At 39.5% G+C, this 16,157-nt stretch overlaps 1 protein-coding gene across 1 annotated transcript; it reads left to right on the top strand.

The window, feature by feature from the left end:
* Nucleotides 1–443: 443 nt before the first annotated feature.
* Nucleotides 444–2,340, top strand: LOC135149446 (uncharacterized). The gene is made up of 3 exons (XM_064085175.1): nucleotides 444–644; nucleotides 693–1,277; nucleotides 2,218–2,340. The coding sequence occupies exons 1-3, from the start codon at nucleotides 444–446 to the stop codon at nucleotides 2,338–2,340; spliced, it is 909 nt and encodes a 302-aa protein (XP_063941245.1).
* The last annotated feature ends 13,817 nt before the right edge of the window (nucleotides 2,341–16,157 follow it).

Here is a 16,157-nt window from a genome sequence, read left to right on the forward strand (position 1 = left end):
GATGATTGATTTGGGCTACTACGACTCTCTGGATAAATTGGGTCAATTAAAGCGTCCAGGATTCAGGAAGGAGTGGAGTTTTTTTCTTTGATTGCATTACCAGGGCTTTCCAGAAGAAATCTACAAACTGGGATGCTATTCCAATGGACATGCTGCAGATTGGGTATTCTCTGATCTATTCTACTAATTTCGATTTTGGTAGATTAGTGATTAGAAATATTGGTGATGAAAGAATGCATGAAAATCGTAAGATTATATATTTTTCACGATTTTGCCAATTGTTGTTTAATGCCACTGTTGGAGAAGTGGATTTTGATGCTGCAGATGAGATCAAACCTTTTAAACTTCATAAAAGGGTTTTCAAAGATCTCATATCTAAAGATGAGAAGAGACCAGTTCTCAGGCCTCTACAAATTCCAACTCCATTAAGAGCTCGACTGAATATGCCTCAAGCACCACAACCACAGTCTCAACCCCAACCACAACATCCAGTTTCTCCCACAGTCACCAGAAAACCCAGATCATCAACACCTAAACCATCAAAGTCTACAAAATCTGATGCCCCTTCTACTAAGCAGACCAGAACCTCTGTTGCTACACAAGTTCTGAAGACAAAGTCTGATAAACCAGTAAACTCTGATGCTGTAAACACTGATCGTGTAAACTCTGAAGCTGCTTCTCCTCAAAAGCAGAAAAGAAGGAGACTGGTTGCAGCCTATGATTATGATGATCTTGAACCTGCACATGCAACAAACTCTGAACCTTCCCAGGCCAGTCCTCAAACAAAGACACCAAGATTCAAAAGAAGAGCAAACAAGCCTAAGAGGCCAAAGGTACCCATCACAGAGATCACAGATTTTACAGTTGAGGAAGAGCAAGTACCATCCACTACAACTCCTAATGATCTATCTCAAGCTCTGCTGGTGCATCCTCTACAAGCTGTTCCACTATCAACCGCTACAGCATCTTCTACTTCATCTGAAGTAGATGAGGAAATTGTATGCAAGGACCAAACTACAGCTGAAGCTGAGACTACAATGTCTGATCCTCAAATTCCAACATCTGATCATGGACCATCCACTCCAATTCCTCATTCTCCAATGAAAATTCCTGAGGGAGCCATTGTTCATGATACAGCTCCAGGAAACTACAAGTCAGATGTTGTAGTTGAGGAATCTGATAAGGTAGCATTGGAAGCACTGGAGTCCCTTGCTAAGGCTGGTGAAGAGCCTAGCAAATCAAAAGCTGATGATCAAGAAAAATCTGTTCAAGATCCTGTTGAGAAAGTTGCTAATCCTGCATCTGATAATGATGAGGATGATGACAGTTCAGATGATGACAATGATAAAAATGATGATGAAGTCCCTCTGTCACATCTACAACAAAAGTGGGAGTCTACCAGCCAATATAATGCCAGGCTTCAAACTCTGGACACAAACTCTGAGCCACTTCCCAGGGATCTTCAGGTTGATCCACCAAGTGAAGTATGGGATAAACTCTGGCTGAGCCACCAACATTCTCTGGAGCCAGCAAAAGCTGAAGATTTTCTATCTATGGCAGAGAATAAAATCTCAAACTCTGATGTCATGTCAAGCCTTAAGGCTACAGTTCTTTATCTAAAGACATTTCATCCTGCTCAAGCTCAGACATCTAAGTCTATAGATGGTCTTAGAACAGAGGTAGCCAGTCTCAAGGAAACTCAAACTATGGAGAAGAAAAGGACTCTACTACCTCTGAAAGATGATGTTAAGAAGCTGGTGTCTGCAAATGAATCTCTGGAAAAGAGGATGACCACCATTGAGTCTACTCAAGAGAAAATGTCCAAGCAGCTGGAAGCCATCCAATCTTCGCTTTCTCTGATCACATCAATTCTGATTCCTGATGAGGATGATGTCAAAAAGGGGGAGAGAGTAGCTAAAGTCAAATGCAAGTCTACTTCTCAAGCTCTGAAGAGAAAAGAATGATGATGAGATGATGTGGACTTCACAAAGCACAAGAGATTTCAAGCAGGGATTGGTGGAAGAGTTTCAAACTCTGACAGTCAAAAACAGTCTAAGCAAAGCACAGAGTCTGCTCCAACACATAATGTCACATCTGGATCAAAGCACAGACCAGTGGCTGGAGCAGATAAACCATTGACTGATGAAGAGCTTGCCAGATTGATTTTTGAACAAGAAAATCCAGAAGCCAAATTGGATTTGGAGTTGATTGCTGCAGAGGAAAGCTGAGCTGAAGAAAGAACATGTTGAAGCTATAAACTCTGGAAAGATCCAAAGCCGGCAAAATCAACTACCCAAGCCAAAAGAAAAGGGGATATTGATCAAGAAAGTTTCCCTTTGAGGTCCATGGAATATTCTCCTAGGCATGTCCCGCCTGTTTTCCCTCTTTTCTTTTAATTCTTTTATTTCAATATTCTTCTGCTTGATCGTCAGCATCATAGATGTTTTTTGCTTTTTCATCGTGATTGTTTGTTCCTCTGTGATCAAACTGTCTTCCAGAAGTTTCTGATAATCACGAAGCTTTACGCGTCCTGGCTTCATTTTCCTGCTTTGAACTTCCCTGACATTCTCCTCGTTTCGGGATCACAGGTTCTTCTGAAACAAATACTTTCATCAATTTACCTTCTTCTTCGCCTGACGATAGGGTAGCATCGATACGTATCATCATCCATGTCGTTGGGATAATCATCATATTGTCCAGTGTTTGAAGACAGTTTTCAGATGATGTAGTTGGTTCTTTGCCTTTAGACCGTTTATAGCTTTTTATCAGCTTCAGAAGTTTCTTTGCCACTTGCGCTTTCTCCACCCTTAGCACGCCTGGCGCATATCCTTATTACTACTCCTATCACCACTTGCTTGTGATCATCTTTGTCCTTAGCTTCTTCCTTAGCCGCTCCCCTTAAGTTGAGGGATCCTCTCTGGAGTGGACTGAGCTGTTGAAGGATTAAGCTTTAAGTGATGAATAACTTTAGCCAGAGTTTGCTCAAGTTTCCAAGCCTTGTCAGACAAGCTTCCTGAGATGATCAACTTGTCCATCCTAAATGAACCCTTGACATGAGCAATCAATTCCTGTTTGAGAGAAAATAGAATGATCAACAACGTTTCCTGTAGAGTCACCAACTCTTCATTCTTGAATCTGGCATTCTCAGCACAGCATTTCAAACCTTGAAATCTTCAGCTTTCCATAGCAGCCAATTGTTTCCCTGTAGACAGATCAGTGTTTGGTGTGGCACGTCACCTCACGACACTCAAAGATTTTTCACTATCTCCTCTCGTGCATGTGTTTTTCGCTCGGTGTTGGCCTGTGTCCCACTCGTGTTTGTCACACCGTCACCAGTACCTGTATAGACACCATAGTTACCATAAGAGGAACTGTAGGTTGTGAAGGAACAAATTGGTCGTCAGATGCCTGTGAAGGCGGTGTACTTTGCAGGTTGCAGTATAACCTGATACAAAAGACAGATGGAATCAGAAAGTTTGTCACATAGACATTTTTTTTTGAATATCTGTGCTTCTCTAAGTGAAGAATCAAAAGACAAGGTTAACTTACGTGGAGGCTATTGCGTGCTTGACTGCTTTACAGTATACCGCGGTCGGACGGCCAAGTTTCAATAAAATGCATTCGGGGGAGAGAATGAATGAATCTAGAGACTGTAATTTCCATGTTCATTGTCCCAATCCCTTTTGGGAGGAAATGGAATGCAGGCTTGCAGTGGTCTCCGGTCTGCACCCTTTGCTTCGTATGAGACAGAGCGCGGGTTCTCTCAGAATTGCACTACCACTCCTTTTACCGGGCTACCGTTCGAACAACTGGTGTTTGAGTAGTGTCCGTTATGTGTTTTGACGAGATCAGTTGTTGAAACGAAAACGTCCAGCTTGGTTATGAACCTGGGTGTTGACAGGGTAAATGTGGAGTCTGGAAATCAATCCATATCACAATCAAAATTCGCAATATCAATATTAAAGTGTATCAGTGAGATTAGAAAGTACCTGAGCTACTGAAATCGTTCTGAAGTCCGGTAGCTCGGATTGATAGCAGAATCACAGCAGGCAGAGGCTGAGAGGTGGATTGTGGTGGAGGAATGGTATGTGGAAGGTGTAAGGTTAAGGTAATTGGTTCAGATGGAGAGGGAAGAATGGAGGCTTTGTTGGTCTGGAAGAATTGTATTGTGGGGAGATTGGTGTTGGAGAATTGGATGATGATTGGTGAGGTGATTGGTAGTTGGAGAATTATAAGGAGGGTTGTAGGGAATAATGTGAGGATTGGCTGATGATTGATAATCTTGTAGAAGTTGAGTGGTTGGAAGTTGTGAGGAGGAGATTGGTTCCTGAGGTTTGGGTTTATCTTGAAGTCAGGTTGATCCGGTTGAGATTGTTGTTGTTGGTAGTGTGAGGACTTGACAGGTTTTGAAGGGGAACAGTAAACTGTTCCAACATGTAAAGGAGTCACAACAAGAGGCAACATCTCTTGCTTCTTTTGATTAGCAGTCTTGATTGAATCTGGGTGCAAAGTTCTTAGAAGGGGGCACCACGGCAATCAACTTTACATTGCTCTATCACATCATTCTCTGTCACTTAAGAATAGCAGAAAGAACCTTGGAAAGTGACACTCCACTTTGTCATTTTCATGAATGGAAGCTCTGAGAGACAGAACCCATTTTTTCTGATAATCTCCTTTAGTAATACTTCCCGAAGTTAATTCGACGATTGTAAGCACGAGAATCCAAAGCAGTTGTAGCAGGGAAGATATATTGTGAAAAGTCTGCAGCGTAGTTGGAGAAATACCTTGCCAAGTATCGAAGAAGAAATCCCATTCAGCCTTCAATTTGCTTTTAGACATTCTAGGGGAAAAATCTGTCCCTTGGTAGTGGATGTCGTGGAAGAAGTGAGTTTAACTCAGCACTGGTTGTTTCACTTGAAAGTTATTCCTTGGAAACCTAGAATTCTGTTCACACATCAACAGGTATAACAAGCCTCTCGGATATTTGGTAGATCACCAATCAAACTTATAATTCTCGGAGTTGTAGAGTGAAGGCATGAGAGTAGAAGTCGAAGAGTTGTTGCACTTGAATAGGAACAGCAGCGGTTTAGTGCAGTACTGAAACAAGACTTTGTTTGAGTCAAGAAAGCGATCCATTTCTTTGAAACGATCAGAAGAATCCTCGTATTGAGGTAGCACAAATATTGGTCTCAGCAATCCGCAAATTCCCGGCCATTTTTAGTAATTAAAAATTGATTAAGCGAGAAATTTTCAAATAAAAGATTAATTTGCAATTATCTCGCAAAGTTTCAATTAATAATTAAACTTTTGATTAATTAATGATTAATTCGAATATTAGAATAATCTCGAATTAAAAGTTAATATTAATTAAAATGGGAGCTTAGGTCCAAATAATCCAACTCAGCCAAACACTCCCTTAAGTTCAAACACCAACAAAAGCAACAACTCACCAAACGGCCCTAATTGAGAAAATCCCCAAATTAACCAAAAACCCTAACTCCAAATCCCTTTCAAATAAGTTCAAGGTCACACGAAGAACACAGATAATCGAACTCTAGTCAATCGCACAGTACAAACTCAGTCGAAGAAGCTGTTAAAATCGACTAAACTTACTTCGGCGAAAATCTGACTAAAATCCGGCAGAGTTTCGTTTAAACAAGGACGAAATCGAGTAACCAGCAACCGTGAAAGCTTGTAAAAAACCAAACCCAGCAAGTTTGGGATGATAAAACTTGAAAAACAATGAACGGAAATTCGTGTATAGGGAGAGGGCAGATGGAGAAGATGAAGTAGGATAAGCAAGACAATCGAATTGGTCCTGCCGATTGTCTTGTAGATATATATATACAACGACGCAGTAAGACAACGGGAGAGTAGTCTCGATGAGAAAATTCAAATTTTTGCCGAGACCAAGTATAACAGACAAAAGGCTTGTGTCAGTAAGACAATCGAGTTGGCTTACTGATACGAAAACTGACTTAAGACAGACTCGGTAAGACAATGGGATTGTCTTGCCGAGTGGTTTGAAAATCGGTGAAAAACCGGTCACAAGACAATCTAATTGTCTTGCCGAGCCTAATGTAGACAAACCCATTGTCTGCCGAAATCAAATAAAAATAATAGGATTTTTGATTAGATTAAAAGATAAAACATTTGCAATTAACTAAAAAAAACTATATAAAAACAATAGATAGATACCGAATTATGTGGTAAATTTCACTTTAGTGAAAGGTTAACTATTTACCACTTTAACTTTAATTCAATAAAAGGAATTAAACTTAAAATCAAAGATTTTACGTATTAATTTTGAAAAATACAAAATAATTACAAATATTATCTAAATGCCTAGAGAATATTTACAAGGGGAGGGTAATGAGCAGGTTAGAAAAATCATTTTACTAATTTACGGCATGCCATAATTAATTAGAATAATATCAGATAATAGAGAAATCATATAAAATCTAATAAAATAGATATAATTAGACCAGAAAATTCACAAAATATACAAAAACATATAATGCATAGGAAATAGATACAAGAGAACTATGTCATAATTTAACATCCCTAACTCTCAAAAACCAAGTAGAGAAGTGGATCAGCCAGTGGTGTCGTGAAGATGTCGCAATTGCTCAGTCCGTGGGTACAAAATGTACACCACTGTACCATTTATACATGTAAATCTCGAATGAAATGATAACCTGATATCAATGTGCTTGGTGCTTTGAATTTTGAACAGGATTGTTGGAAATGGCTATGGCACGTGTATTATCACAAAATATAGAATTTTGTTTACACAACACCATAATCATTCAGTGTTTCTTGATCCCACAAGATCTGAGCACAGCAGCTACCAGCAGCTATAGACTCCAGTTCACAGTAAGAGGTTAGACACAGAGTGCGTGCTTCTTGCTAAGCCAAGGAAACAACCGTCGTCCTAGAAATATGACAGCTTCCAGCGTACTCTGCCTAGCAATCCTGCATCCTGCATAATCAGAATCTGTATAGGCCGGTTAAGTAAACCAGTATTCTTAGGGTACCAAATACATAAACCAGGTGTAGCCTTAAGATATCTAAAGATTCTTTTTGACGGCTATAAGATGGTATTCTGTAAAGGATCAGCTTGAACCGAGCACACCAAAAAAAACAATGTGGCAAACAGGATAGCTGGTCTACTTGCAGTAAGAATAAGTAGAGAGCCAATCATACCACGATAGCTTGTGATATCAACTTTCTTACCCAGATTATTCCCAGGGTCCCAGCTTTTGGCAGTGCCATGGGGGTCGTTGTGCCGGTGGAAGAGTCTTCTAGATTTGAACTCCCGAAGAAGATCTCGGACATACTTGATGGGCAAAATTGAATATGCCATCTTCCTTTTGGCTTACTTGAAACAAAAAGTAGACAGCTCACCCATCATACTCATCTCTATTTCGCTGCATCAACTTAGCAAATCTCTTGCACAAGTATATCGGTAGTAGAACCAATATAAATATCAATCAACATATATTGTGTAGCAAATATCATTCTTTATCCCGGCAATTTTAAAAGGGTTTTGTCTTGACAACTCTAGTGTTTGTGTTTCCTATTAAAACTCAGAGAGAGTGTCATAAACGCATGTCCTTGGTGACTGCTTGAGTCCCATAGACAAGCTTTGATAGGGAAGTTGTATACAAAATCAGCAACTCCTGGATTGCAAAGCAACAGGGGGCTGTTTTCAGATATACTGTCTTCTTCTAGCTTTCCATTCAGAAATGCCACTTTTCACATCCATTTGGATATACCGTGAAGTTTGGATGGGCAGCAAAATGCAAGAAATATGCGGATGGCGTCAAGACGAGCAACGGGAAGCAGAGTTGGCAGCGTAATCAAGGCCTTCTGTCCGTCTCCTGAGAAGAACCGTTGGCAACCAGTCGTGGCGTGGTGTCGTACAACAATGCCAGCACCATCTACTTGTGACGGAAGACCCACTAGCGCAAATGGGAGATTTTCCTTTGGGGCTGGACCAGGGCCCAGACTTTCTGGTCTCTCAATTGATTGAGTGCTTCTTGCTGGCAAGAAACCAATCAGGATCAGCAAGTGCTTTCTTCTATTTGCGTTGGTTCTAGTTGAGATAGAAACCCAAGAAATAGACATTCAATTTGTCGTAGCACTTCTAGTCCTTACACCCAACAATCAGGAGCAACAATATCAAATCAAAGGAAGGATCTCTCCTTTCCAAATCTTTCCCTGGAAGTTGGTGTCCCCTTGAGGAATTTCAGCAGTATTAGCCTTAACTGAAATGTGTGACTAGTTGATCAATCAGCTCCCACCTGAGTTGTTGCCGAGGTTGACTTGATGATCCACCACTCCTGGCAATCACACAGTGAATCTCCAGCATTATGGCATTTCCTTTCCTCCACCATTGACCTGGATCATCATCATGTTGTCATCTTCCTGTTGCCAACTCAGGTGGAACATCATCATCTGAATCAGAATCTCTGGATAGTTGTCAAACTGCACAGAGATTCAGATGAATCAGCAGATTGATACTTGGAATTTAGTGTCATCAAATGTACATTGACACTAACTTTCACTGACAGAGTATCAATTATAAAAACTCGATAAGCCATTTATTTGGATAACCAACAAAAATTGCTTTCAAGCCTTGGTTCAAACTTGTTCAAAGTTCTCTACACCATCCTTGAGACAAAACCTTGGCTCCCAAAGACATGAAGATGTTTAACATATGGTTCTTGTCGTTAATACAATGAAAATGGAGTTTTCAGATGAATCCTTGTTGAGCAAGTCCTTTCTGGGTAATAACAAGCAGTGGCCCACAAGCTTCAGCCCAAAAGTACGAGTGGAAGCTTTGATTAAGCAATCTAGTCCCTTGCAGCTTCAATCAGTGGACGATGTTCTTTCTTTCGACGACTCCATGCTGCTGAGGGAGTCCGTGGGCTGAATACTGACTTCCTAATAATTCCCTTTTCAGAGTAAAAGTTGATTAGAGTGTGATTCTGAAACTCAGTTCCATTGTCCTGATCTTACAGCTTTTACAAGGAACACCTTTTTCCAACTCAAAACCAACTTGATAGGAATAAATTACTGTCCAGGGGAGTGTTCAATCCTTGGAGAGAGAAGTAACCCAAGTAAATCTCGAGAAGTCATGCCTCCACAATGACTAAGGCATATCTTCTCCATCAATAGATGCAACATTCACGGGGCCAAAACAAATCCATAAGGCAACAAATGAAGTGGTCTGTAATGGTATTGATGGGTTTGCCTTTGGGAGATGCGTCTCTCGCTTTTTCCTTTCTGACAAGCTTCACAAAGATCATTCAGTTGAGAATTCCAGGGAAGGCACCCTCTCCTAGATCTCTCTTGACTAGAGAGTTCATGGTTTGAATTGAGGTGTGAGAGCTTCTTATGCCATAGACCAAACTATCTTCAGCAGACGCTTTTGGCGTAGAAACAGTGACTTCGGTTTCTGGTCCTGAAGACAAATTCAGCTACGAATATTTGCCTTCCTTATGGCCACTAGTGAAGGAACGCGTATCCTGATATGTTTGAATGAGACATAGCTCCTTGTCAAATGAACATATAACCTTTGTCACAAATTGACTGACACTCAGGAGATTAGGTCGAAGTCCTTCAACTATTGCAAATATCGTCTATGATGCCCTCCCTCCCAATGTTGTACTGCCATATCCCACATACACCTTTTGCTATTAGCAGGCAAAACTTACTGTAGGGCCAGCTCCTTCTATTATGTCCTCCAGCAGGGATTTGTGGCCAGTCATGTGCATGACGCTCCACTGTCAAGCACCCAGGTAACACGAGAACAACTCCACTGGCACCCGCAAAAGACAACTGAGTAGACCGTCTTTGGGACCCACACTGATTGGGTCCGGCAGTCTTAAAGAACTGATTTCTATCAGGTAATCAACAGAGCCTCTGGACTTGATAGTGGTTCAGATTTGACTGAACTTACTCGTTCCTTAACAACACCTTATAAACCTTGGTTTTAGGCTTTTGGAACATAAGTTCTCCCTTTCTCTGTGAGAAGACTACAGTCTTTGATCTAGCATGCTGTTGTTTGTGTGTTGTCTAGTGATGTGGTTGTCATTTTTAGCATGCAAAATTTTTAAAATAAGCAGACATCAAATTGAAAGGGCACAAGTCATACAATTATCAACACTACAAGATTGTATGACATGCAATCAAAAGCAGGAGCAACAGAAGGATCAGTCACAGTAGTAAACATCATAGATTCGACTCTAAACTTATTATCCAGATTTAAATTCTCAGGTAGAATGACAATCTATTGTTCTTGTTCTACTATGAACAAAAAATTAATTGGGCTTGTTGATTTAGTTTCTCGTCAGAGTTGACACCGAAACCAGCTTTAGGCAACCTAACATTGCTTTCACTTTAATTGGGTTAAGTTTTTGTCGAATCTCATCTCTCATCTCATTACTCTCTTTCATTTTAAGGTCTTCCGGTGTAAGTTCATATCTAATGACAAAAGGAGTCTCGAAAGAGGTTCAGCTTCTGGGTTTTAAACAAAAGGGTTTAAGGGAATCTTTCAAAACAAAAGGAATCCCTCTCTCTTCAGCACTCTTCTTAAAAGAGTAATGTTACTAGCCCTTACTACAGATTTGTTATAGTCAAAGCCGTTCCAACGTTCTCTGAGCTCTTTGTTTATCATTGATTTCGTTGCATAATTCAGGAGGCATCCTTAGGCTGTACATGTCACTTTCTCTTCGTCGAGGCTGAAAGGCTTAAAGCAATCTCACCTTTTTCTCTAGAACTTTGAACTTTAGCACATTGTAATCCTAAGTCCATAGTCAGTGGTTCGATTTTAGGTTTTTAATACTTTCATCTCATCATTTTTAGAAGGCATGAATTTTCATAAGACTAAAGTATCAATTTTAAGATTAGCAGGCTTTCATTCACCTTTTTAATAGCATCATCTCTTTCAAGTCCTAATTGCATAAACATTTTAAGGGGCAATGTAGGAATTCGACCTGAAAGCTTCCGCCAGCAGAGGGGGTAAGAGGAGCCAGTATAGCCATGAAAGCAACATTCCCTAAGCTCGCCGCGTCATCACTAATCTGTATCATCCCAGCTTTGGCATTCTGCCAGATAGACTTGCCGTTTTGAAAACCTTGACTTCAGAAGTACCATGATGCTTTCTAAAACCAGTGCATCATACTTTCTGCTTTCAGCTCATCATACGAATCTTTCGTTTTCCTTAACCTTGGGCTGTTTGCATTCCATTTGCAAAGTGTCCAGGTTCACCCACAAGTTTGAAGCATTTGAACTTGCTTCTGTCCAACATCCCAGTTTTATATATCCTCCTTTACTTTAGAAGAATGAATAGCCGCCCTTCTGAAACTTACTAACAGTAGGTGTGTCTTATTTAATAAGTAAGGGTTCTTCCGGAATCTCAGGTTTCCAAACTTCTTGGCAAACATGCGAGATTGAATCTTCTAAACTGTTCCAACCACAGCGCTTCCATGTATAGAACTCTCATCACCATGGTAGAAGCAGTCTGACCCCATCGTCAAGGTGACAAACAATTCCCCTGAGTAGTCTCAGAGAGGAACAACAACATCCTCTTCTTTTCTTCCAGTACAGTGACTCAACAACTAGAGCTCTCGAATGGTTCTGGGTTTGTACCCAGCCATAGCTCTGTTACGCTGAACTTGCTCCAGTTCATAAAGTTTTCAAACTCCCGTGAAGTCCTTTCCAGAAGAAATCTCATTCAGGATGTCAGGTCTCTTGCTTTCCTCCCTATGGCAGGATTCTGTGTTTCAAAAGATGTCAGGAAGGGGTTAAGAGAAACTTCATGTTGACCCTCTTCTGGTCGTAGAGTTCCCATTCAGATTAAATTATTTTATCAATTATTAAGTCTGATAAATAACTTCTGAAATCCCGTCACCGGGATGAGAACCAAACGGGTTATAAACTAGGCCATCAGTTATCTCTTTCTTGTTTATCCCGAACGGTCCTCTGACTTCATTGATAATCTCTAATGTATCCAGATTTGCTTGGCGTTCCGTACAATTTACAACGCATTGTACATTACGGGGTTTAGAGATTCACCAAGATGAGTTGAAGAGCATCATCTAGTTCATCTGATCACTCTCGTCGTCTGGTAATCGAAAGTTTCTTTCGGAATGAACCTGATGGAGGTTCAACACACCAGCCTCTTCGGGTTGCTAATATGACCGTCAATCGGATTAGTAACACCTTTGTCGAAAATCCCAATCCATCCCGATGTATTTTCTGTTTCGCAGTTCGAGGAAATAGAACATATGCCGTTTCCATAGGCCAAAAGGGGTACTGGCTGAACGGTGGGATTTTAATGCTAACTGAGGCTTTTGCGTCTCATTTTTTAGGAATTTAAGTGATAGTGGTTGGAGAGATTTAGATTTTTTGAAGAAAAATATTGTTTAATCAAAATTAATTTGTGGATAAAATATAATTCGAATAAAAAATAATTTGGACGTTACAGAGTGTGTATAGGATCTGAACGGAAAAATGGGATCAACCGCTCTGATGCCAATTGTTAGGGTCCAGATATGATTGTAAGAAGGGGGGGGGTTGTGAATACAATCAGTACCAATCGTCTCGGAAGTGATCTGAGTGAATAGATTGGTTTAATCAGATTAGCGTAATTAATATACAAATGTGAAAGTCGTTATATAATTAATATGGTTCAGTTTTAAAATGTCGCCACTAACATTTCGTAGAAATAAATCCGTCACAGGGTAATTCTAGCTCGTTGAGTGCTTAGACGATACCTCCCCAAACGAGACGAGAAAAGGAAAATAGGGCACGAGTGCAGATAGGAGGTTAGACAGAGAAAAGAAGTCAAAGCAAAGGCGAAAACTGTGGATATAACGAACAAGCAGTTACTAACAACTTTGAAAGCTTTACAATGCTTGAATACAAAGTGAATGAACAACTTTCAAATGAAGAAACCAAGCCATATTTATAGGCAAGGCTTTGTACATGCAAGACAATCACTAGACAAGAAATTACAAGCTAGCAAAGACAAGTGACAGAAGGGTAAGACAATTAGGCTGGGCAAGAATAGGGGCCAAGGGAAGACAATCTCAGATGTTACCAAGCTTCAACCAAGTCATAAGACAATCAAAAGGGAAGGAAGACAATTCCTGTGTCAGAAAGACAAACACGACAAACGGCAAGACAATGGAGGATTGTCCGTGCACACCTAAGGCATTCGGCAAGACAAGACAACAGCTTGTCTTGGCTGGAAGTGTGTCTCTTCGGCAAGACAAGACAAAAACGATTGTCGTGCAGACTGACACATGCCCTTTCGGCAGACATCTTCAAGGATTGTCTTGCACACCATTGAAAGGAAAGCGGCAAGACAATTTTAGAGATTGTCTTGCTGATTCAATCAAGGCTAATGGCAGAGCATGAAGAAATTGTCCCTTGGAAGCATGATGAATCCACGCGGCAAGACAATCCAGAAGGTTTGCTGAGGTGAGTTTTGTGATTAAATAAAGAAATAAAATGGTAGATTAAAATGAAAATTATTCACATTAATTAATTTAATCATATAAATTCATAAATTAAATTAATTCCGAGAGTGAATTAAGTTTAATAAATAAATTACATAATAATATAATTATTTGAGAAGTGAATAATAGTCCTAAATTAAATATTTAATCACACAATTCTTCAGTAGAACAAACTTCCGGTCTTCTTTAAACTTGAATAATTTCTTCTTTGATTTGTCGAACGAGCAGAACTACGCACTTCTTGCTTGACGTCAAATATGTAATTTGGATAACGGATACATAATGTCTAGTCTGGTTCATCGTAGCTAGTTAATCAAATATTCTTCGTCAAATCAACATAGAAATTTGGTTAGTTCGTCGAGTCTTTCGTCACCATTTGTACGTACAGCTTCATTAAATGGAATCTTCTGACTGAAATAAAGTATGAAACGTTATGGTCTTCTTTTATGTCTTCTGAATGCTGGACGTGCCACAAAAATTATTGGTGCACTGAGGCGTGAACAATATGAATGAACTTCTTTTCAGTGGCGTGCATCGCATCCTGGAACTTATATCTGACATAGGATTTCCATAAATCATTTGACGTTCGTCTACTGATGTCCGATACTTGCTATTTACTGAGCTGTTTCTTATCTAGTTGAGTTGTAACCTCCTTTAAATACAAATAGGCGAACATATGCTTTCATTATTCACTTCGAAGTTATCAATACCCGAAGTATTCATATACTTAGATCAAGACAAGTATAGTTAGAGGGAGGCATATAGCCAAAGAGCTTAAAAGGATTTATTATATCTACAAAACTCAAAGACACTCGATATCATTTATTTGGTGAGGATTTGGTATGATAAACTATTCTTCGATTATAAAGACAAATCGTAATTAATTTATTTGGAGGATTTTTGTGCTACTAACGTTACAACCATATATGCATTTGATACAGGGGACTCGAATTACTTCACGATATCTTATTATAAGGAGACTGATTAATTTTGCATTTTCTCCAGTAAATCAGACATGTTTATAAACTCTGATGCTATACACACCCCTAGAATAGCATGGTACTCCTTTGAGATCTTGATGTCTATATGCCATGACTGGGAAGACCCAACATTTACTGGTAGTAAGTAATTGCCAAGATTTTATAATCTATTGTGACCAGGCACAAGCTCTGATTACTGGAGAAATAAACTGTTGAACGCAAAATTTATATTTAAGGTCCCCGGGAGTTCATTTACAACACTGAAAAGCGTCCTTAAAAAAAAAAGGGTAGTTTATGTAATATTTTTCTCATCAGAGTATTTCGATGTTGTCCTAATGTCTTTGAGAGATTTAAATAAAGTATTTTTGTCTACCTTAGAATTAAAAATTTGTGGAAAGTCCTCTAGTCTCGGATCTAGATTTTCGAATCACAACATTAGTTCACAAGCCATTATTTGTAGCTAAGGGATTTTTATGACCACACTCGTCTCCCCTGATTTTTTTTGACCGAATTTTTCTAAAAATTTGTCTTTATTCTGAGGTATTAGAAATTTTAGGTGCTGTTTGAATTTAAATCTCAAGTGTTAAATTTCGAGGGATGTGTCTTTATTTTCCTAAAACTCTTATACATTTCAAATTCAGGAGTTTCAAAATGGCAGAGAAGTGAAGGAGATAAGTCCAACGGAGTATTGTTAGATGGGTTTGTACTGAAAAACACAGTTAATAGGAGACACGCCGCTAATCAGCATTTATAACTGCACATGTTTTTACGGGCGTCAATGATTATGACTTTCTTTTCTCCATGCACTAACCCTCATCTAACAGTTAAAATCGGACAGGTGTCCCCAGTGAACAAAGAGCCAATGCGTGTACAGCTAAAGCAAAATCTGAAGAGGTTTATCACAATCAGATGTTATTGCGTATTATTCACTTATACCGTAATCGTTAACACACTCGCTTCCAAACGCTTATCGCTTTCTCTCTGAAATTCAAATCCTCTCTCAACAACATATTCTCAACAACTTTCCTTCACAAACTCATGTTCTAAATGGGCCTGCTACAGCTTTAACCTGGCAGTGTGGAATGTGTTCCAAAACGCCATGACTGCCATTCTAAACACTGCCGACGCGCCAAGGGATTATCATCCCATCCAAGCAATTTTTGGCACAGAGTGCCCGTTGCCACTAAACCCTACAGCTCACTGCCAGACTCTCAGGGAAGCCAAATTTTGAAGTTGTTAGGTCCAGATATGATTGTAGAAGGGGGGGGTTGAATACAATCAGTACCAAATCGTCGCGGAAGTGAATCTGATTGAATATGATTTGTTAATCAGATTATAATTAATTAATATAACAATGTTTGAAGTCGTTATATAATTAATATGGTTCAGTTTTAATGTCCACTAAAGTTCGTAGAATAAATTCGACAGGGTATATTCTAGATTTAGTGATTAAAACAACCGGGTTATCAAAGCACAGAAAACTGTGGATATAACGAACAAGCAAGTTACTAACAACTTGAAAGCTTTACAAATGCTTTGAATACAAAGTGAATGAACACTTTCAAATGAAGAAACCAAGCCATATTTATAGGCAAGGCTTTGTACATGCAAGACAATCACTAGACAGACAATTACAAGCTAGCAA

Source organism: Daucus carota, chromosome 9 (assembly GCF_001625215.2).
Source record: "Daucus carota subsp. sativus chromosome 9, DH1 v3.0, whole genome shotgun sequence".
NCBI lineage: Eukaryota > Viridiplantae > Streptophyta > Magnoliopsida > Apiales > Apiaceae > Daucus > Daucus carota.